The sequence below is a fragment of the Etheostoma cragini genome, chromosome 17 (assembly GCF_013103735.1).
Source record: "Etheostoma cragini isolate CJK2018 chromosome 17, CSU_Ecrag_1.0, whole genome shotgun sequence".
Lineage (NCBI taxonomy): Eukaryota > Metazoa > Chordata > Actinopteri > Perciformes > Percidae > Etheostoma > Etheostoma cragini.
Window position 1 is genome coordinate 6,271,022 of NC_048423.1, and position 22,654 is coordinate 6,293,675.

The 22,654-nt window shown below is 38.5% G+C and overlaps 1 protein-coding gene across 1 annotated transcript in view; it reads right to left on the reverse strand.

Moving 5' to 3' along the window:
• The window catches only part of arid5b (AT-rich interaction domain 5B), a 71,036-nt gene that overhangs the window by 7,407 nt on the left and 40,975 nt on the right, over positions 1 to 22,654 (reverse strand). The window contains exons 5-8 of the mRNA XM_034897610.1: positions 12,356 to 12,519; positions 10,736 to 11,024; positions 6,362 to 6,414; positions 5,248 to 5,345 (exon numbers count right to left, since the gene is read on the reverse strand). Coding sequence (XP_034753501.1) covers positions 5,248 to 5,345; positions 6,362 to 6,414; positions 10,736 to 11,024; positions 12,356 to 12,519 — 604 coding nt within the window. The remainder of the gene's footprint in view (positions 1 to 5,247; positions 5,346 to 6,361; positions 6,415 to 10,735; positions 11,025 to 12,355; positions 12,520 to 22,654) is intronic.

The window sequence follows — 22,654 nt, forward strand, 5'->3', positions numbered from 1 at the left end:
TTGTTTAAGCAGCCGTTTTCCATGTTGATAACAAGGAAGTAATATATGTATTGAGGAGAAACGTTGAAGACGTTAGGCACAGATAGGAGTAATTAAGTGAAACAACATTGCTTCATACATATAATATACAGCTATATATATATATATATATATATATATATATATATATATATATATATGTGATATTTCTGAAGATCAATATCAGTGTAAAAGCATCAAACCACAACTGTCAACCAAGCATGTTTGTGTCTTTGAAATAATGGATTGCACACAAAGCACCTCCCCCCAAAAAACACAACTTGGCAAAAACAAGGTGACTTTACCAGCAATGTGCTGCTCTCATCTGAGTTTTGTGTTACAGGAACAAGCCCTGTGCTAGAATCCAAGAAATGCCTAAGTCACCATATATAGTGAGAAAAAGCCTGCGGGCTGTTCCATTTCAACAGTTTCCCTCCCATCCGTGCTGAAATTAATTTTAACTGGTGTTGTGTTAAGATCACAAGAGCTTCATGCGTAAAAAAGGAAGAAAAAAAAGGAAGAAAAAAAACTATTCAAAGAGCTGGTGGACAAGCCCTGGAGGCTGTGGAAAGATTTGGAGGCACGCAAATGACTTACTTTTTTAAGTCAGCAAGGAAAAGACCATGAGATAAAACAGATAAAATAAAAGCTTTATCAAATCTAAATGCAGTGATTAAGCATCATCACAGCAATGAAAAAACAATTACTGCTGTGGAGAAAGAGAGAGACAAGATGCCAGCAGAGGGATAAACAGACATTGTAGCTGCTCCCTCTGCTTTGGATTCATGCCTCAAAGCTCCTCTTTTGTCTTGAAGCCAAACCACTTGAGGTGACCCTCATTCATGCAGTTAAAACTGGAGGGCAGCACAGGAATGTATGAAAAACTTAAGTCCTTTGTCAAGTCTGAAAATACCAGATTTAAAATGACCTCTACTGTTCCCCCGGGGTTCGCTCTCATTAGCTGCTGCTGCTGCTTGCAGTAAATGTTCGCCATAGCAGGTGTGTGAGCCAAGAGTGCTAACTGTTTAAAATAAATGTGTGCTATTCTGAATCAAGACACGCTCAAGTATTAGTATCCAAATATATCCATCGTATGTTCCCTCTTGCTGCCCAAAAGTGGACTGAAATCTTGGCAACAATGTCATTAATTTAATTTGCTACAGTGAACTATTAATCTCAGTAGGCTTGAATAAATTCTCATATGGTCGATTGCCTGTCACACGTCAGTGAAGTAATTTGTGATTTCTCATTGCCACTAGGGAAACCTTGGACCTTTTGATTAAATACCATGCATAAAGAAATCATCCAATATTTAGATTTGTTAGATGTCTGCAAAAAAACAGAGTTTTTTTCACTGAATGCTCGATAAAGTATTTTGTCTTCTGGAAACCATCTAGCTCTCAGAGGTTTAAATAGCTGCCTGCTATTTTGGTGTAAAGAACATGCAGCTCTTTGGCTGCATTCCCACTGAATCTGAAGTCCAGATTCAGTAGAAGAGTTATGCATATTCAAAGAATTTGGCTATGGTTTTGATGCGGACATGTTAAGACATTGTTTATCGTGTTAAGGAATGCTGACAGACAATATGAAACCATGTTCTAATACGGCAACTCCTCTGCATTTTCCCACTCCTTATTTCATAATATTGAATCATTTTTGCTTGTTCATTAATATCTGTCACTGTTTTTGTCTCTCTCCCTGCTTCTCTTAGGTTTGGGAATACAAAGCAGGGAGGACATGAAGGTGATACTCCCTCCCCACCACCTCTAATGGTAATCCCACTGCTTTAGAACGAGAAACGTTGAAGTAATTGAAATCTGAGTTTGAGCTATAGTTTTAGACAAGGCAAGCTGGTGTTATGCGCCACATTTGATGTATCTGCAATACAGCAAGGACAATGCAGATAGATGCTGACGAGGGCAAGATACTCCAGATTTAAAATCTCCTGTCTCCTTTTTATTCCCCACATTTGAACTTCTATTATATTTTTTAGTGTGAAGACTGGCTCAAGGTTTCTTGATAATTATTAGCAACACATGCATTTTTACAGCTGGAGAGCAGCTTTAGTCAAAGCAGAGGAACATCGATACCAGGAGGGATGAATAAAGGCTATATCAATAAAACATCACATCGGCGTGCATCTGTTTTAAAAGAAACACATATCTGCATTCTGCATTTGAGCTGGAGAATATTTTACAAGCCTTAAACTCCATCTACAGTACATCTTGCAAACATCTAATACTTTAAAGATGAAATTATCTAATCCAAAAACCCTCATCTGCACTCTCTACTACTGCCCAAAACCTCAGTTTTTAAATAGCAAATTATTCTAAATTGCTTCTCTGTTGCCATGGATACCCCCCCCCCCCCAAAAAAAAAACCCAATACCAACCCCGTTGTGCAATTACATTAGAGTGCCAAGGCATGGCGAGGTATTAAAATCTGTAACAGGCAGAAATGAACAGAGATAGTGAAATGTGATGTTTCTGTAACAAGAGATCACGTAGGAAACCAGGAAGATTAAATATGTAGGAGCTGTTAAAAGGCGCTGACCTGTATAATGAAAGAAACAGCATGAAGTGCAAGGCAGGGAGTTAGGGGGGGGGGGGGTACAGAGAAAATGGCACAGCACAGAAGCAAAAGGCAGTCTATTTCAAGGTTATTGATGCCATCTTTTTCATGACCTCATTTTTAATTCAGAGCGCTGGGCCCTGACAGCTAATCTCGGGAAACGGTTTAAATAAATATCATTAAAGCTTCCCTGTAGCTGCAGCAGCAGACCTTGGCTTGGACATATCTGCATTGATTTTTCCCCGCACACTAATGAACGGCACTCAGCGACTAAAAAACGGTAACTTTGAAAATTACAATTAGCTGAAGTTATCTCCTGTTCAATTCGAGCCATGTAACTCCATTACTACCAGTGTTTCCCACCTGCTCCTGGCCAGCACGAATATAATAATTATGCCCCTGGCTCCATCTTACACAATAACATCACCTAGGAAACCATTTCATATGATTTTACCATTAGGGCTGTAAAGGCATAATGTGTATAATTTAAAATGAGAGCTGCATGTTTGTGGATATTCAGTCTTTAACCCAAATAACACAATGACAGCCAAGAATATTCACTTAATTTAAAAGAATTATGTCCTGAAATATTGTTTCCTTTCTTCCTACTAGCTTAAGTCGTACATTTCCTGCTCTGTACTTTGGCCCACTGAGACAGATCAGAAGTGATCCTTCTGAGAGAAAAGGAAACCATAAGTGTTGTTTCAGTTTGTACTCTGTACATTCTTCCTTGTGAATTATATTTCTGTAGCACATTGACTAATGATTAAAGGTGGAAACAAAGACACCTCTGGGGAACAAACACACACTTCAGCGAGCCCACAAACAGCCTCATTCATCATGCGGAGAGAATGGCCGTGTTTGCTGAGTTAATACAATGAAGCTAATTGCCCTCCAAGCAGCCCAAACACAGAGCCTCAGCTAAAATGATTCCCCTGAATGGAAACTTGCTCAGCTTCAGCTGATATCTCTCTCTCTCTCTCTCTCTCTCTCTCTCTCTCTCTCTCTCTCTCTCTCTCCCTCTCTCTCTCACACACACATGCCCCATCACCTCCACCTCTCTCTTACACCTTCTCTCTCTGTCAGCCAGATATTCACTGCAGTGTGTGGATATTATTGCTTTGTATTGATTCAGCATTATTTTCTCTCAGCTGCTTCTCGGTGGCTGGAGAAGGAAAGGCCAGCGCAGCAGCAGTCACACCTCAGCACTTCGCACACCGTTTCATCCACCCCGCCTTCTTCCTACTGTACGACCTTATTTACACTTTATAAACTGATGAATAATATAGCTTTTCACATCTGGATTCAAAGTAATTTCTTGGCAGAGACACAACATACTGATTGTATGAGATCAGAGGCATATTCTAGTTTTTTAAAGGTATATGAATTATTAGTATAAATAAGGAACTGCTCCTCTGAAACACATCCCTGTTTGAGCTAGTTAGAAACAACTATGAACGCAGTGTAAACACTGAAAGCTCCCTCAGCCGAACATTTAGAGGCACATTGTCAACTTGTCTACAAATACAACACACTGAACAATGCACTCTCACACATATGGTTTCACAGATTTCCTGGAAAAGCCTCTCCGGTCGCCACTGCCTGTGCTTGCAAATTCGCTTACAGCATGCAATCTTGACACAATACGAAGTTGCCTGGCTCCCTCATGGCATATTGCCGTATTACTGACAGGTGTTTGTGAATGTGTGTGTGCCTAAGCTCTGCTGATGCATGAAACTCCACCAGCCGGAGGGATGTGGAGAGTGTCGCTGGCCTGGAGGAATGACCCACCTCATGAGCGACTGCTTATCTTTTGTTGGAAAGATCGTATTTGTGTTTTTTTTTAACCTTGGTAAAGTTGGAGTGTTTGCAAACTTGTGTTGTGTGTCTGTGTGTGTGTGTATGTGTGTGTGTGTGTGTGTGTGTGTGTGTGTGTGTGTGTGTGTGTGTGTGTGTGTGTGTGTGAGTGAGTGTGTGTGTACAGGTGTGTTCAAACAGCCCTGCATAATACCCTCACAGCTCCCACAGGATCATATTCATATGCTTGCTTTGGTTTGGTAATACCATCTCAGTGATTATAATGTGGAGGTTCTAAATGCTGCAGTATCTGACTGAACGATTAGATGAATGCAATAAACTGGTGCATTTTGTCTTGCAGTTCTGTGTACTTGTAATGCATATACAGTGGAAAGAGTAATCACTGTATATGTGTGCATCCATGGAGGTCACTTAATAATTCAAAACTTTGCAGTCATATTTGAGCTTGTAAAACTTCTTTAGCCTGCTTGTAACGCAGCATGGGTGGAGTTTAAGGCTTAATTGGTTCCATAGTGCAACACAACTAATCAATTAATCCTAAGAAAATAACTGAATCTTATCTCATCATGAATTGATTTAGTTCCATAAGGAAAGCATTTCTTCATCCTATTAGTACTGCATGCCCTAACGATGAGAATATGCTCCACATATATGTAGGTGCATTGAGTTCCCCTGAATAAGATCAATTTCTGTCTTGTAGTGTCTTGATGTTAGGAAAAAAGCACTGTGAAATCATATTTGATGCAGCTGTGAGGGAGTTTATTCACTTCAGGTGACGCAAACTGTTCCATGTATGTTTGTATAATGTGTCATATATAACTGCCAAGTATATTAACTCACCTCTCGTAGTGTCTCCGTGTACACGTGGCGGCACTTGTGCTGCTGGGGTTCCCACCTAATTCATCATATACATGCTTCCACTGTCTGCGGACTGTGATCTGGAGGGACGGATGAGAAGACAAAGCGATAAGACAAAGAGAAAAAGAGAAAAAGAAAGAAAGGAAAAGGATGACAATGAAATCAATGTAGAGTGAGGAAAATTGAAAAAATATGAGAGGAAGAAAGAAAAGAAAAAAAACAAAGAGAAAAACATAAGTGGTTGACATCATTTTTAGGTCTTGGGGAGTTACTGAGTCATGATGTTCCAGTTATTGAATCCTCGACACTCAATTCTCTAACATAATAAACTCTGTTAACATCATGCAGTCAGTTGTTCCTGCTATAACCCCTTATCCCATAACAGATGATGGGCTACAACACGGAACTCCAAGCTGCCACAGAGCTTACAAAGCCTCAACATGAAATGTGAGATAATCAGCTGCAGATATGAGGGTTTTAAAAGGATATGAGCCCCAATTATATGAGCTGTATCCTGTTTATGGTCTGGTCTGGCGGTTTGTTTGGATGGCATTAAACCAGCTAGTTAATGAAGAAACAGACATGAGCAACACATTTGAGGACTTAACATCAAACATTGACTTCACTTTGGAAACACGTCGCACATGAATAGTGAATGGTGCAGGTGGGGCTGCCAAGTTAAATGCCTCTGCCTCATACATACTCATTTCTGACTAACTTTGGTTGTGTATGTGCGTGCATGAATTGTACGTGGGTATATGTGTGCATTTCACTTCATCTCCATCATGGGAAAAAATGAGCGATTTGACCAATTTCCTTCTAAACCAGTGCACAGCAGAGAAACATGTGTTTTCCACTCCAAGGGGGTTTTGAAACAACGGCATCATTTTTGCTAAATGCGTCTCTGAGCGAGACTTTCTTCTTGGGAAAATAGTGACTGACCTCAAGGGGCAAAAGGAGGGCAGAAAAAGAAAAGACAGGGAAGAAATTAGGGAGGTGGGTAGGAAAGTAGACTGAAAGAGGGGGAGATAGAAGGAAGGAGGGAGAGACATTGACGAAAGAGAAGAAATATATCACCGCATATGTGAATACTTACCAACTCATATCCTCCTAGTTTTTGAGCAGCTTGAAACATAGTCCAAAGGTTGACTGTGGGAGAAAGAAGACAAACAAAGCAGTCAGAAACTGATCTGAAACACATAACGTCACATACAGTCATTACACCAGAGAGGAAGAGGAATACAGGGCTGAACAAAGTAAAGATCCTTTATCTTTAAGTAAAAGCAGCAATATAAAAATGTAAAAAAATAATTATAATAATTCCAAGTTAAAGTCCCTAATTTAAGTATTACCAGCAAACTGTGTTTAAATATCAATAGTAAAAATAGTCATTATTCAAATTGGCCTCTCTCAGAGGACAAACAATAAACCAATGGGGTAGTGGTATGTGCATAATAGGCAAAATTGATAAGCAGAATGTATAGTACAAAATGACATGTCAGTAGTGCAACTATGATGTGGCACTTGAGCAATGTAGATATATATTAAGACAGACAAACAGACAGACAGACAGACGTAATCATTTTGATTTGAACATCTTACAGGAATATAGTAACTACATATTTCTCTACTGACAAAATGAAAACAGCTTTTTTATCATATCCACACAAACCAACGCTGCACTTCAGCTGAAAGGATGCAAATGAATATTGAGTACTTGTGCAATCACTGCTATGTGATAAAAATACAGCATATTCTTCATCCTGACAAAGAGATTTGTTCACCCTCAGCTGCAGCCTGCAGGTATGAATGAAAACCATTACAAGCATCAAACGCTTGGCAATATGCTCAAACTTGTGTTTGAACTAATGCAAATTCATTTGCATTGATTTCCACGTGCAAATACCCCATGACAGGCCATAACGAAATACAAGTCTTGTGTAACATTCTTCTAAAAATAGCCATGTAAGCTTTCAGAAAGGCTTCAAAGGGTTGTCTATCTTTGAAATAAATGTTTCCCACAAACAAAGAAGCACAAGTTCATTGGGGGACTTTTTGTGCCAATGACATTTGTATTTGCTTTCTGTAACATCATTGTTTAACATTTTTATATGAAGGCCTATAAATAAGAAAAGGAGGCCTCGCCTGGGGAGAAATCCATCAAAATTCAATCTGTGCGTACACAAAGCCTTGCATTTGTCAAAATGACATTTTCCTATCACCGCATTTGACAGCATTGATTTTTTCCTTCCCTCCTCTCTGCTACCGTTGTCAATGCACGGGTGGAATAACAAAGGGAGCTGGGTAGGTTTTTTTCTGTTTGAACTGAGCACTCTGGCGTATTGTGCTTTCTGACTGTAGAAACAGAAAGATGGTCTATTTAACTAGCTTGTTATGCATCGACTGTAATTACCACAATAGCACACGGGACTGGGAGGGAACAGAACAGATAAAGGAAATGAGAGAACATGCCTTTTCTTAGATGTCTTGTCATTAGCAATTTCTTTTCTTAATTCCCTTCTATTTGGCAGGGGCAATTATCACTGAGATAAGGATGACAAAACAGGAACAAAATGCAGCCTCAATGACACACCGATGGCATGGCAATTAGACAACAAGGCAGAAAGAAGGAGACAAATTGGAACTGATGTTCACAATCACATGCTGATGCCTGCACACACACACACACACACACACACACACACACACACACACACACACAACCACACACACACACAAACACAGGTTCATCTTGCAGATCAAGGGCATTCAGAATATACAATGTAACCACAACTACTCCTGTTTTATTCCCCTTCAATCCGCTCTCTGTCATTTCTTTCAACGCTTCTAACGGCACCCATACAATTTCAATAGCAGCTGCTGTAGAGCAAAGTCAATATTAACCAAGTGATAAAAAATAGGACAGCAGCTCGCATGAATAAACTGCAGCACAAAACTGTTTTCCTCTCCAACTGTACTGCTCCTTAAATGTAACAGCCAACTATTTTCTGTCATTTCCTGGTGCTAGTGTGCATTCAGCCTCTATGAATAGGTTTACTGAAGTTATTTTAAAAATTCAACATTCAAAATACTTATATTAGTCCATGACTCTTGAATACAGCCATCTTGAAGCATTTCATATAGTAGATGTGTTGTAAAATGTATTACAGCTGATAAGACAATGTAGTAAAATAATCTGCCCCAATTTGTATCATTGCCCAATAATTTCAGTATTTTTTAAAAGCAGAAATAGAAAGAAATATCAAAATAGTTTAACTGAATGTCTTTGGCTTTACTGCTGGTCAGACAAAAAAGACTGTAAAATTTCACCTTGGAAGTTGTGATTACTATTTTTGATATTTCATAGACTTAACAATTATCTGTTAATTGAAAGAGAATCAAATAAACGATTATTTATCATAATTTACATGCGTGAAATTATATAAAAGGGAATATTACTGGGTTTAAAATATGTTATGAGCCATGAATGTTTGGGTTTCATGTCTGTGTTTTTAGCTGTAAAGAGTCACAATTGTAGTCTTAAATAAATCAGGTGAGACTCCACAGCTAGGAGATGAATAGGAATATACTGTACATAAATAGTCCATATTCATATTTTTTGTGTGGAGGTGAATCAAATGGATATTTATGTGAAACAGCCAACAAAGCATGGGTTAGTCTGGTAAATCATTCAACAGTCTGTTTCTTTGTTAAACTCCAGAGAACTTCCTAATAAGAGTATTAATCAAACGCAACTACAAGAACATAATTTCAATTTCCATTACAGGAAAGCGAGTTCTTTGATCTTTTAATGCATTTGTAGCGAGTTTAAAAGGAAGAATATGAAAACGGCGCCTGATTACATCTAAGGGTTTGTTGTATTAATTATGATGTGTTTTCCTTTTTTCGCCATTCCTTTTTACATGTGCTGATGTGTGCTCACTGCCAAGGACGAAGTTTAAACAGCATGATTTCATCATTTAATGAGGGCCTTGCTTATGATGTGTCTGGTTTTGAGATTCAAAGCATGTACTGTATGTAAAACAGTTGGCGCGTGGAGCTCGACTTTATTCTGAGCGCAAAATGCCAACTAAAAGTAAAGCATGTTGGGTAAGTAATTCTCTCTCTGTCTCTCTTTCTTCCTCCCTCGTTCACTCTCTCTGTTTCCCTTAACCACAATGACCTATTTAAGCAACAACATGTCGGCAGTCAAGATGACAGGATTGTCAAAACGCCGCGGTGTGGTTAGCAGAGTCAAGGCGACCACATCTTACCTTCATGTAATAGTTTAGAGTAATGAGTTTTACTGTGCTGTAAACTGTCACCATTAAAGTCAATAGAAATCTCTCTCCCGCCTCTCGTTAACTTGCTAATGTTTTTGTGCTACGTTGTGATGTGAGCGGCTACATCTTTTCTAGGCTTGTTTGACATGAATGCAAATGTGATTTCCTCCCTTGAATAAAGACTGAGAAAGAAGTACATTTAAAAAAAAGGTTTGTGGTGAGAGGCCATGTTCCCATGATTCTTGCATCGAGATGAAACAGTTTCAAGAGACAAGAGCACGCCCTTTATGATGTTTACATGCATGTTTTTTCTTCTCTCTGTCCTGTGCACACCGAGTGCAAGCTAAGCATCTGACCTATATTGAAGAATCTCTCATCTTGGGCAGACGTGTTTTGCATACATGTGATGTTCTTTAAACATTGTTAGAGGACGTTCTTGGCCTTCACAGGAAAAACCTTTGACAAGTGTGAGAAGATATTCTCTCCTCATACAAAAGCAAGCCAAAATGAGCTCTGACAGGAAGCCTCCAGACAATTTACTAACCGCTTGATGTGATTTTTCTCAGAATAGACCATTATTCCTTTACCACATATTGACATGTTGTGTTTTTTATTTGTTTTAAGTACAACAACAGTGTAATTCAGAGATTTTGGGCGTAATGCCTGCAGTGTTTGGCAGAAATCTTCACTTTGCTAAAGCTTTATTATGTTGGATAGTTAGTACACAGTCTGCCTTTGACTTGACTGAGAGCAGAGAGATACTGGTTCTATACTGGTTCATACAGATCAAAACAGAAACACTAAAGATAACGTGGTTAGATATGCTGATTAAAATACACACAGGGTTTTTCCATGCTTATCTAACTATTGCATGTGACTTACAGAGTGCAGTTTCACTCTGATATTGGAACTAACATCTCTGAGAGCTCAAGACATTTTCAAGTTCAAATGAAGTTTTTTCTTTTTTTTTGCATGGAAATTTTGCATAGGTTTTCCTACATGTATCTTTTATCTCCTTCCGTCCGCCTAACCTTCCCCACTGGTAATGGTATGACCTAAATCTCCAAAATAACCAAGGTAAAATGTATCTAGACTAACTTTACTATTAGACGATTGAGTCAAAACAAGCCTACTCATTGTTTAAACATTGCCAGTGAGGGAATAAGAGACTACATTGTCCTACTCACTCTGTTTGAAGCCGAGGAAGGGGATCCTCTCTATGGGCGTGTCTCTTTCTTTCATGTACTTGTAGAGCTCTACTAAGAAAGCTTGCTCCTCAGCTCGGCTCTCCTCTGATGTTTCCTCCTCGTTCTTCTCCGCCTCGTTCTCCTCCTCTTTTTCCTTTTCCTTTTCCTTTTCCCTATCCTTCCCTTTCTCCTTCTCTTCAGCTGAGGATTTCTTGCTGAGGCTGTTGGCCTTGTGTTTGGCTGCCGGCGTTATTTTTCCATTGGGTACCGTTTTACAGTTGGGTTTGACCTGCAGAGAGAGCGTAACTTTAGATGAAAATTAAACCCTTAACAGTGTGTTAAACAAATTAAGTCAGACAGTATGACTAAGTATTAAACGAAATATGATGTGTTTGGGTTCAAGCACAAACACATATTTTTACTGGCCACAGATGCCGCCTCTCATTAATAATCAATGGAGCAGCTCTTCTTGTCATTACAGATTAAGCACAGATTAGTTAGACTCAAGCTTCAAGAGAGAATTGCTCATATTGTTTTAGCTGTCCAAGGTCATAGAAATAACAGCTGTGGAAAAGTTTTTATAGATATTTCCTTCAATGTGACTATTACAACCAATGTCAGATACAAAGAAGCAGTGAAAGATGTGAAAATACAGAATCAATAACAAAATGTCACTGAAAATCATTAACTTGCATGAAAACAATCTGCATCAGGATGTGATGATTTTACTTCTTTTTAACACAAATAAACTTTCAATTTTCTTCATCAAGTATTCAACACAATACTGCACAATACTGAGAAAAGACATACAGACAAAGAGAATGCTGCTCAATAACTATGCAATCCTGACCTAATATGTTTCAAATTGATAGAAAGATAATCTACAAATATTTTGAGTTATTTTAAAAGTATAAATCACAAACATTTCTCAGGTCCTGCTGGTTATTTGTGAGGATTTGCAGCGTCTCTTAGTCTTGTGTGAGTAAATCGATATTTTTGAACAATTAAGAAAATAAGTAGTTATTCAATAACAAAAACAATAGTTGTAGACCTATATTATCATGAATACAGTATGCCGTTTAATAGAAAAAGGGTTATCTACTAAAACAAAATCAGATTCCCAAAAATGAAATATCTTATATCAAAGTGTTTTAATGAATTTCCCCTTGACAAGGATCATATAAAGTCAAAATGCATGTATGGTACATAATGTAGCACTACACTGCTGCTATTACTGTCACAGTGAATTGTTTAGGAAATTAAAATGTGTTAGCCTACTTCTGTAACAGAAGATATTCTGTAAGGACGACATGGAAAGCAGTTGGTCAACAACACGTGTCAGAGCTAGTGCAGGATAGGGGACTTTTGTTTACTGTTTATTGTATAATACTCTTCATACAGTGTACTTTATTCATCGTTTTCTATACTGGACATACTGGAATTCACTTGAATATTATGTTGGTCTAAAGTTTTGTAATATATATACACGTCTCTATATTGTATATGAGTTCTTTATCTGTTTTATTACCTCTCAGCCTGTTGTGCTGTGTGAAAAGGTGAATTTCTCCTAAGGGGTCAATATTGGCTTACCTTATCCTATGTTATCTTATTGTTTCTTACCTTGGAGGAGGTTTTGCTGTCTGGGCTGCAGGGGTCTTGTGCTGCCACCGTTGTTGACCCCTGGGTTGACCCCAGTGACCCTTGACCCTGAGCCTGACTCTGAGAGTCCCTCCTCTGAGAGATGGACAGCTTCTTCTTCCGAGGTCGCCCCTTCAGGTTAGGAGCTGAGGGGGAGGAAACAGTGACAATGAGAATAACCCTTTAAGTGGAAACGTGTGCACCGATGCAGCACTGTGCAGTTGAAATCACTTTGTATTTTCAACGTTTGAAAATTAAAAACAATCTTAACAAACTATTTTTGAGAGGGAGAATAAAAGCCATGTGAAAAACGTTTACAGATGGATTTCTTCTCTGGGAACTAGCTGAAAAGGATGGAAGCTATGACAGGAACATTTACAATCAGGGAAATGAATTTCACAGGCCTGTGAGCCTGTAGCTAATTATTTTTAAACTGGATTAGTGCAACATTGTGTTGAATGGGGTAGCAGGCTGCCAAATTGCTCCAATGTGCTAGTAAACACAACCCTTAAGTTCCCTCTCAGCCTAAAAGAGAAACTGTATTTAAATTCAGACATATGTATTTTTAAGATCTGAGATGAGGGCTTCGTAACAATTAAGCAATTAGTGAATTACTGTAAATGACAGATGCTGTTTAACCCACAAACCCACAGAAGGGAAGAACAGTTATTGCTGGGAGAAATAATTGATGTAGTCAGATGTGTTAAAAACTTACATTCATAATGTGGCTGTGTTTTGTCTTTTTACAATGGGACTACCATAGTTGTCATCTCATCATCATCATCACCACCATAAAGAATTACATTATACTAAAGCACCTCAGATGCACTGATCGTTATCGTGGCTGTATTTCTCTGGTTAGTCTGCTCCTCATGTCTTAAAACGCTGTTAATTAAAAACACATGAACCTGCCTGATAGAAGCCCTTTGTTTGAAAGGCTGGCTGATATAATTGCTCAGTTCAAATTACATACACAATAAAGTATTTAAGCCCTCCAAGTCCTTTGTACACCCACGTTTATGTCAACCAGCGACTGTAATGTAACTTCTTGGCAGAGTGCCTTGCCTCCATGCAGCAACACAAACAGAGATAAGCTCAACGGAGGGAGAAAGAGAAAGAAGGAGAGAGAAACTTCACATAATCCAAGTTCAGTCACGTATTTCACAGCGTCAACATTCTTTCATTCCATCTGCAATGACAATTAAATTACATCCAAGGTTGTTCTCTGCCAAAAGCACTCCGTGATTATTTTCGATCGGATCAAATTCCCATCATGAAAATGTTACAATAACACTAAAGCTGAATAAAACTTACAGGCAGTCATTAAAAAGGGTAAAATGAGCACAACTCAGCAACCTACCACTTCATGTTATTATTTTCACAACTGCTACGCTGTGGAGAAACAGCGCAGGGAAAGTTCCAAGGGCATTTGTTGTGCATTTGTCATCCCTTTGGCACTAAAATTTCAACACTGTAATCTTTGTTGGAAAGCACTGGCTGTGTTTCTTCCTTCAATGTTTTCACATTCACTCTGCCTCCTTTTATTCTGCCAATTACTCATTAATGCTGAGAAATTACATAAACCCTTTTATTTATTTATTTACTTGTGTTTATTTCTAAAGGGACAGCTACATAAGCACAAAATAAGCACTGCCACATATCACAGCATTTCTAGCTAATTTGTAATGCTTGGACCTCTGTAAAGAAATCCATATGTAATCAAACAGAACACAAACCTTAAACAGATGCCACATTACAATAAATGGGCTTTTCAACTTAAATCTCAAGAAAAGTAACTGATGCCAGACATGTACACTGTCTTCAAAAACACATATGCAATCATACAAAACACAAACATTGTGCGATGGATGACGAATGCTTGCAGGTTTGACTTGTAGATTTCTTTTTCAACATGTGACATCAGTTCAAACAAATGCTGCACAGGTCTGAGTGAGGTTGCACTCTTTTAGTGTGGTTCTGATTTTAGTCCACTCACTAAACCCCCTGACACCCTGCTCTGAGTTACATAACATGCCTGTTTACATATTTCATCAGGTCAAATACTGCTGCTTAAAATGTGCAATTACAGCAAAGCATGGTGACATGACAGCAAGCGGGTTTAAATTCCTCGACTTGTTGATGACGGGCAAACTGAACTCATTTAAACAACCCAAGCTGATAGAAGTGCGTTCAAATGGTGCATTCATGTATTTTTGTAAACATATACACAAAAAGGCACACAAGGTCAAGCAGGCAATCTTTCTGTACTGCAGAAGTTGTGCAGAACTGCTGATCTGCTCTCCTCATGGCAGAGTTGCGTAAGGGACGAGTCATCAGCTTTGGAATAACAAAGAAAATCAAAAATGGACAGACTCTGTGCAGATTGATTTCCTAGAATGGAAAAACAGACATTTATAGTCTGTAAAAAACAAACCAAAGCCGACATCACAAGGTAATGATTTTACAGCATCCTGGGAGATGTGATATTTTTACCACTCTGTGGGCATTAAGTGTTTTTTTCAATGTGCTCGAGAAGAGGAGACTATTTAAGTAAACATGATTCTTCCCCCAACGAGCCAAAAATGGACACTATGGTCATGCCCCAAAAATGGCTCCTGACCAAGCTGCCAAGTTCCTTTTTCCTATCAAGTTATTTATTGGTCGATCTGTGGCTTATCAAACACACACACACACTCACACTCACACACACACACACACACACACACACACACAAGAACACACTCACACACACACACAGGTGAGGTGTATCCCCAAGGGTGTGAATCCATCATGTCTCACCGACCACAACCCCCGAGCCATGGAAATCATGGCGACTTCAACAGTGAGATGCACAGTCTGACAACTTGATCAGCGGATGCAGCCTAAAGCTCTCAGCTCTTACAGTAAGAGCTTTACAATGCGACTTTGTCTAACAATTTCTCCTCTCTCAGATTCAATTAAAAACAGCCCTAATACCTCTGTTTCACTGTCATTCAGTTGATGTCAATGATGATGAAAACTCATTAGAGACAGCTAAGGAAGGGTTCTATGCATTAACAGAGTAGAGCCACAGGGAACCACAAGAAAATGGACTGATTGATTGAGAGGGTGCTGGGAATGAAGACACACTTTAAGCCGACTGGAGAATTCAACTGATGGATGTCTTGTTTGAAAATGCTCCCAAAACTGACTGGAAAAAAGCTCAACATCTACATGTGTGTTTAAAACAAACAAAAATCGTCTTTAAATCAGATGGACAGATTATCGCTGTGATGGTGAATATTCCTTTATATTTGATTGGCCAACCGAAGAAAATTCTTTGAAGGGATTTTGTAGATCTGCAGCCAACTAATCCTTTCATTTGACAGTTTGGAAAAAGACTTATGAAATAATCAGTTACAACTACAGATAAGTGCAGTGGTTACTTTCAGTTACAACAGAATATAAGTCAAGGAATGGCAATTTCGGTCGGTTCGTCAGTCCACCACTTTTACTTAACTGAAATATCTCAACATCTATTGAATAGACTGTACAACATGCAGAATGTACAGACATGTTTACAGACGGTGTATCCTAATAACTTTGGTAATACCCTGACTTTTTGGCTAGTCCCACCATGAGTTTAATTATAGTTTTGAGTGAATGAGTGAAGTTCGGTTCAAACAATCATCCACTCAGGATGGGAGGATGTAATTTGGTGAACCCCTGACTACCACAGTACCATTATCCTGTCACTCCCATGACGAATTCAAAGTAATGACAACAACACTGTCGGCGCATCCACATTAGGGCTTGGATACCCGACCCGTGCCCTACGGTACCTGATGGGCTGGGCCGGGTTTGGACAGATATTTAGAAATTATAGTTGGCATATTGGCCTGTGTGTGTGTGTGAGTGTGTGTGTGTGTGTGTGTGTGTGTGTGTGTTTGTGGAAAGTGGGAAGAAGAGAGATAGAGAAAGAGGAAGCAGATGTGTTGTAGATGAGATTGGAGCAGAGTTGGTGGAATAAGTTTAAGTTTTGTACATAGTGTGTCCATTGTCTGAAATAAACCCCTACGCTACCCAGACTGAAAGCCGAGTTCGTTAATTTGCTCACCAGAAACGGGATTTAAACCCCGGCATTATTCATTTTTTAACGTGGGCTCTGTAGATCACGAGTCTCCACTGTTTTTCTTTTCACGGTTGGACACGAAGCAAGGAGTCAAGGTTAACACATTGAACAAATTTAACAGCTTATTAACGCGCGCTTGTTGCCCTGTGTGCGCTGATGCGCTTGTCTGTTGACGTTTCCGGATGCCTTCCTACAGTTGCTTAATAAAAGCGGGCTTTCCACACAATAACATAGCCTACGTATGTCATTAGTATCAGAAATGAAAGAAAGAAAGAAAGAAAGAAGATTAGATTAGATTAGATTAGATAATACTTTATTCATCCCACAGCGGGGAAATTCCCTTGTTACAGTAACATTTTAGACTGAAAGCAAAAAACCAACAAACAAACAAGCAAACACACAAGAAAAACAGGCAAACAGTAGACAATGAGCAGAAAGTAGACTGAAGTAAATTGGCGTCAAATAAAGGTATTATGAAGTAAAGCGCGGTTGCCATGGTACAAAAAAACAATATCGCAGTGTAAATAAGTGACATTAAAAATAATTAATTGAGTATGTAATTAAAGTAGTAAAGAAAGAAAGAAAGAAAGAAAGAAAGAAAGAAAGAAAGAAAGAAAGAAAGAGAGAAAGAAAGAAAGAAAGAAAGAAAGACAGAACTGTTATTTACCAATCATCTTTGCAATCTTCTAAGTATTTATATTGTGAAATGGCAATGAGGCTGTTATGAATGTTGGTCATTCATTTTAGGGAGACTTATGAAGGTTAGGCTCAAATAAATGTCCTATATAAGTTGTCCAGAAATACTAAAGTGTAAATAATGATACTGATGAATAACCTGCTGAGCTCAAAAAACAACTTTTAGTCAATGATGTGTAAATAAAATACGAAAGTTACATGAAATAGTTTTCTTCTTTTATAAAGATGAACTGGGACTGACTCATTGAAGAAGAATCTAACAATCTGCACTTTCACTAAACTAAACCCTTAATTCTAAAGTTTGACTTCAAATTCATCTCACCTTAATGAGGTCAACGTTCAAACAAAGAGGTGAAGAAGAAGGCTGATGAGTAAGGCATGACTAGAACAAGTAGTGGTTGGTGATAAAACATGTTTTGACATATTTTGTTGCCTCACTTGGTTGCAAATTCGCTAAAGGCCTGACACCCACTCAGCAATTATCAGAACGGCTCGCTGCCAAAGGTAGCATTCCCATTGCAATACATGGCCTTGATTATGCGGTACGGTATGTACCACAGGACGAACAGAATACAAAACAGTGCATTCCTTTTAAAAAAATAATTATTTATTCCGCTTTTTATTAATAATTTCTCACTGAGATGACATATCTTTATAACAAGGCCAACAGGACAGCATATAAATATAAACCAAAAAGACAAAACCCCCTGTTAATAAATGTTGAAACATAAACCAGATCTTTAGACCACATATATAGTAACCATATATGCCAATTAAGCAGAGACATTGGCAAGAGGAGTTACATTTCAGCCATGTTGTTGTAATCAATGTAAGTTCTCAGAGAGAGATCCACTCAATCATTTTGAAGTCACTCCTAATGAGTTACATGGTAAAGGAGCAGAGGATGTAAAAGAATTTTGACCGAACAGCTTAAAGTTGTCTGTAAAACATTTAAGGAATGCAGACCACAATGGCGAGCTACCCACACAGGTGAGACGGAATCCCCCCCTGGGATAGATTTGTTAATGAAACTGTAACTGTGAAAACAACCATGCACAGGCAAAGAATGTCTGGCATATAGGGTTACAGTGGTACCTTGGAAATTTACAGCCAGTCATAAAACATACGGAATCTTGAAAGACAGTCTTTAAACTACATAAGCACTGACCAAATGCATGGTAATGCATGTAAAAAAAAGGATCATGATAATAAAAACAATAGTGCAGCTGACAAAGGGAACTTTTTAGATGGAAAACAGAAGTAGAGTTTTGTAAATCAAATTAGATGTAACAGAATCAAATATAATTACATGGAATCTGAAACATAAGGAACAATAATAGCATCTGTCAGAGTGCAAAAAGATGACCCATAGTAATTAAAACATAACAAACAAATAATAAAAACCTGACAAATAATCACACAAAACAGGCTCTGATTCATTCTGAGAACAAAGACTTTAATCTGTGGCGCAGTGGTGCATTGAATCATGCGATCAGTGAAGTGATATTACACTTTGGTGGAACATTTTAACTCCCCTGAAGGCACAGGGAGGTGACAAGGGAGGCACCAAAGCAGCAAGTCAACATTACCAGAGAGAATATAAAAAAAGCAGCAATGACTGATTCCTAAGCCAACAGTAACAGGTGACGGCACTATACATCAAAGACCACAGAGGTCAGAGAGATATCAAGTGTTTCTGCTCAAGGACGGCATGTTTCTGACCCCAGTTTGAAGAAGGGACTGGAAATGAAGATTCTGTTTCTAATCGCTCAAGAAACATGTCAGAGCTAATGTATCTTTCTCAAGTTCATTTCAAAGTAAATATCTTGTCTGGTTCTCTTGATAGACTAGGTTTATGAAACACGTCACACAAAATGTCAAAAGCAAGATACAGAAGGGAATAGTTAATGCCTTAGCATATACTGTACCTGTACACAGCACATATCCTACTGTACATACAATCACTCTACTTCTACAGTCTAGAATTTTAAGTAAGGGAGATTTGCCTTTCGATCTAATTTAGGACACAAAAGTAATAATATTAATATTAATTTCCACTGGGTATTTAAGATCATATTCTTTGTCTGCTGTTACTGTCCAGCTAATACAATCCAGATGGGTGAAGCATTTATCTATGTTGGCTTTAATTATTACCACACATTCCTAATATTAAAGGAACATTTTTTTTTCTTTTGGTCGTTCTGACAATGGGAAACACGATTTCGGTAAAACAACAAATATTTGGTCCAGGATTGATAACTTTTAAATCTTTTTAATAGCTTTGAATTTGACATAAATCAGAGTTCCACAGAGATTTTGGCAGTTAGAAAAAACTAACTGATCATGGTGGCTAATTTCTGTTTCATTTTGCTCGGACTCAGACATAAGCCCGGCCTGATCTAGGAATTGAATTTCCTGACTCACTTCAGATTTTCAGGTTATTGCATTGATATTACAAACATTTTCAGGTCACATTCCAAATCACAAATGGCATTGTTGTTATTTGCTTTACTACAGGTAAAGGCTCAGAAGAGATTCTGACCTCTATAAGCGCTGAGGCGCTGTCTTTACATGAGTCTTTCCCCATTTGGTGTGCCTCATGCACACACACTAGGATGCAAGTGGCTGACTACAGGTGGCGGTAATGTGCCAAGAAATGCATTAATGTGTCAACAAAGGCAGGGCAGAAACTAGTCAACATAAATGTAAAATCCTTTCAAAAAATATTTGTTTTCTGTTTGAACAACCACAGACTAGTAAGCCTTAAACACTCCTTCCTCTCTATCATTTTGTTTCTGACTGTGGGCACCGTCAAATTTCACATACTAATAGCAGGCATTTCTGACATGCTCATAATTCTCACTTTGTCACATATGACAAGCAGTTAGCCCTCTGTTCCTGCATTCAAGGCGTACGTACACGGTTCCTCGCACATCGTCATATTGAGACACACTGACAGCACAACGTTTTTTAATAAACAGTAATACTTCAAGCATCTCTATCATTGCAATCATCAAAAATTACACAATGCGCCCACATAGTGAGACAAAGTGTGTGGGTGGACAGAGTACATCCAGAGTTTTTATTAATCATTGAAACCTCCATAGGTTGTTAGATGATACAAGTGTTAATTAATTTGTCGTAATTATACAGAGGGATATCATCATTAATAAACTGTAAAACATTTCACAGCCAAATTTAAGAGTTGAGTGTTACATATTAGATCAACCACGGGGGAGGGGGTTAACATCAATAACGTTGAAATATTTTCATCACTGGTGTTATTTTCTTGCCTGGTATTGCCCATGAATTCAACTGCAACATGACAAGATACTCTGTACTGCTTATTTTTTGCTATTTTGAATATAATGAGGAATGCATTTGACTCCTTCGTAGGCATGACAATGGATACTAGTTACTGTCATTACACAAAAACAACCTCACCTTCCAATACAACAGAGGGAGGGAAGATAAGAGAGCAGTAACAGAATCACGGAGAAAGAGAGAGTGAGAGAGAGAGAGAAGAGAGAAAGGGAGGGAGGGAAGGAAAAAACCATTAAACACCACCAAGCAGCGAGAGCAACAATTTAAATGTTTCACTGGTGTTCAGAGTCAGTGAAGAGTTGTGTGTTTGGAGAGAGTGAACCTGTGTCAACCTCTTGTCCTGACTAGCGACACACACTAAAAACACTGTAATACAAGGCTATTAGAGCATGCGCCTCAGTTAAAGGCAGGGATTAGTCCATCTTGTTACCAAAAAAGCTCTAACAACAGTTCCCTGAGGTGCAGCCGAGTCATCCGCAAGTCCTTAACAGCTTCTTGTAAACAAGTCTTTCCACACAGCCCCTTAATTTACTCTGCCTCAACCTATCTTTTAAAGGTCAAGTCCACCTAAATTTGAAAAAAATACATTTTCTCACTTAGCCAATATTGGTGTTTTTATTCACTTTACATATCTCATAACTTAATTTGCTGACATATCTGAAAAGTCATTGAGATTTCTCCACCTCAATAATGGGGGGTGAATTTAATTTTGCTTGTGATGCTCACTGCATCGAAAGATTATGTTTAAAAACCCCACTAACAAATACTCACTCTTCCTTTTGCGCTGTTTACTCCTGAGGGAAATATCTGGATGTATAGCTGCTATATGCAACATGTTCACCATCTTCCAGCTAAATGTGTATGTCTGCTGTTTGGTGCTTAACATGTAAAAAACAAGAGAAGAACAGCTGCTGCTTGAAACAAGCTTAATGAGAACGGTAAGAATGAAACAAAACACTAAAGTTGAGCCAAGTAAAACCAAAACAAAATGAGCTGAAAGACACTAAAAGGCTGATTAGAGCTGTAGTCAGGTCCTAATTCTCTGTGAGATTGTCACTACAAGCGATCCCTTCCACAATACACATTGAAATCTGTTCTCAATTTTAAAATATTGATTAGCGCAGCTTCAAACAAAGAGACATATGTCAATCTTTTGGAACTACTTTCTTCCAGAGAAGAATTATCTATGTAATAAGGACACTGCTTCTGGAAAGAGATGTTGAGATCATGTCATTTTCAAGGCTGTGAGCACAAAAAACTAAAATACACTGATCTAGATTGTTTTGGGGCAGGAGACAGAAACTTCTAAACAAATGAAACCCAAACTAGATAGCACCAGATAGTGGCAAGTAAAAATGTTTTTAATCAAACTCACATTGTGTAATGGACACCCATGTGTTCAGTATGAATGTATAAATATGTTGACACTAAGACAGGAATCTATGTGAGATTTTCTGTTTTGGGGGAGATTATCACCAGATCTCCTCTCCTTGCCGCAACAGCTCTGACATCCCGTTCCACTCTATTTCCCAAACCTGTCATTTCCTATACAAATACTGCATTATATCGGCTACAGTCTGTTTTTATTTTCCTCAAAGAAGATTCCCCTTAGCTGGCTGACTGACAGCTGTGTGTGCATGCATAATTATCTCCTTCACAGAGCCTGTCTGTAGCCTTAGCCTGTGGCAGACCTCAATCACAAAGCATTAGAAATGACTTTGGTTTCCACAGAGCAACGCACTTTTGCAGTTGCAGGTAATGTCATACATTATATGGACCAGTGGGATATAGGTGAACTAGTTGTCCGGCCCATCTGGAACTAGAGACATGTAAAATTAGGTACTTGGGGCTAATACCTTCATTAGATACAGCTCGCGGAAGCCGAGACATAATGAGTGAGGGTGTTGCTGATAGTGTTCCTGTTCCTGGAAGCAGAGGTAATTGAAGCCAATATACTGTTTAGGTGAAAAGAAATAAAATGAATGTAAATATATTCATTCTGAAAAGTACCTATGCTGTATGTTTTAAAAATAAGAACAAACGGAGTCACTCTCTTGCCTTTGTCATCTAAACCGTCTAAACTGGGCAGTTTTGTATGGCATTTATGTTGCATTTGCAGGTGCATTTCAATAAAACCTTAAGGGGAATTC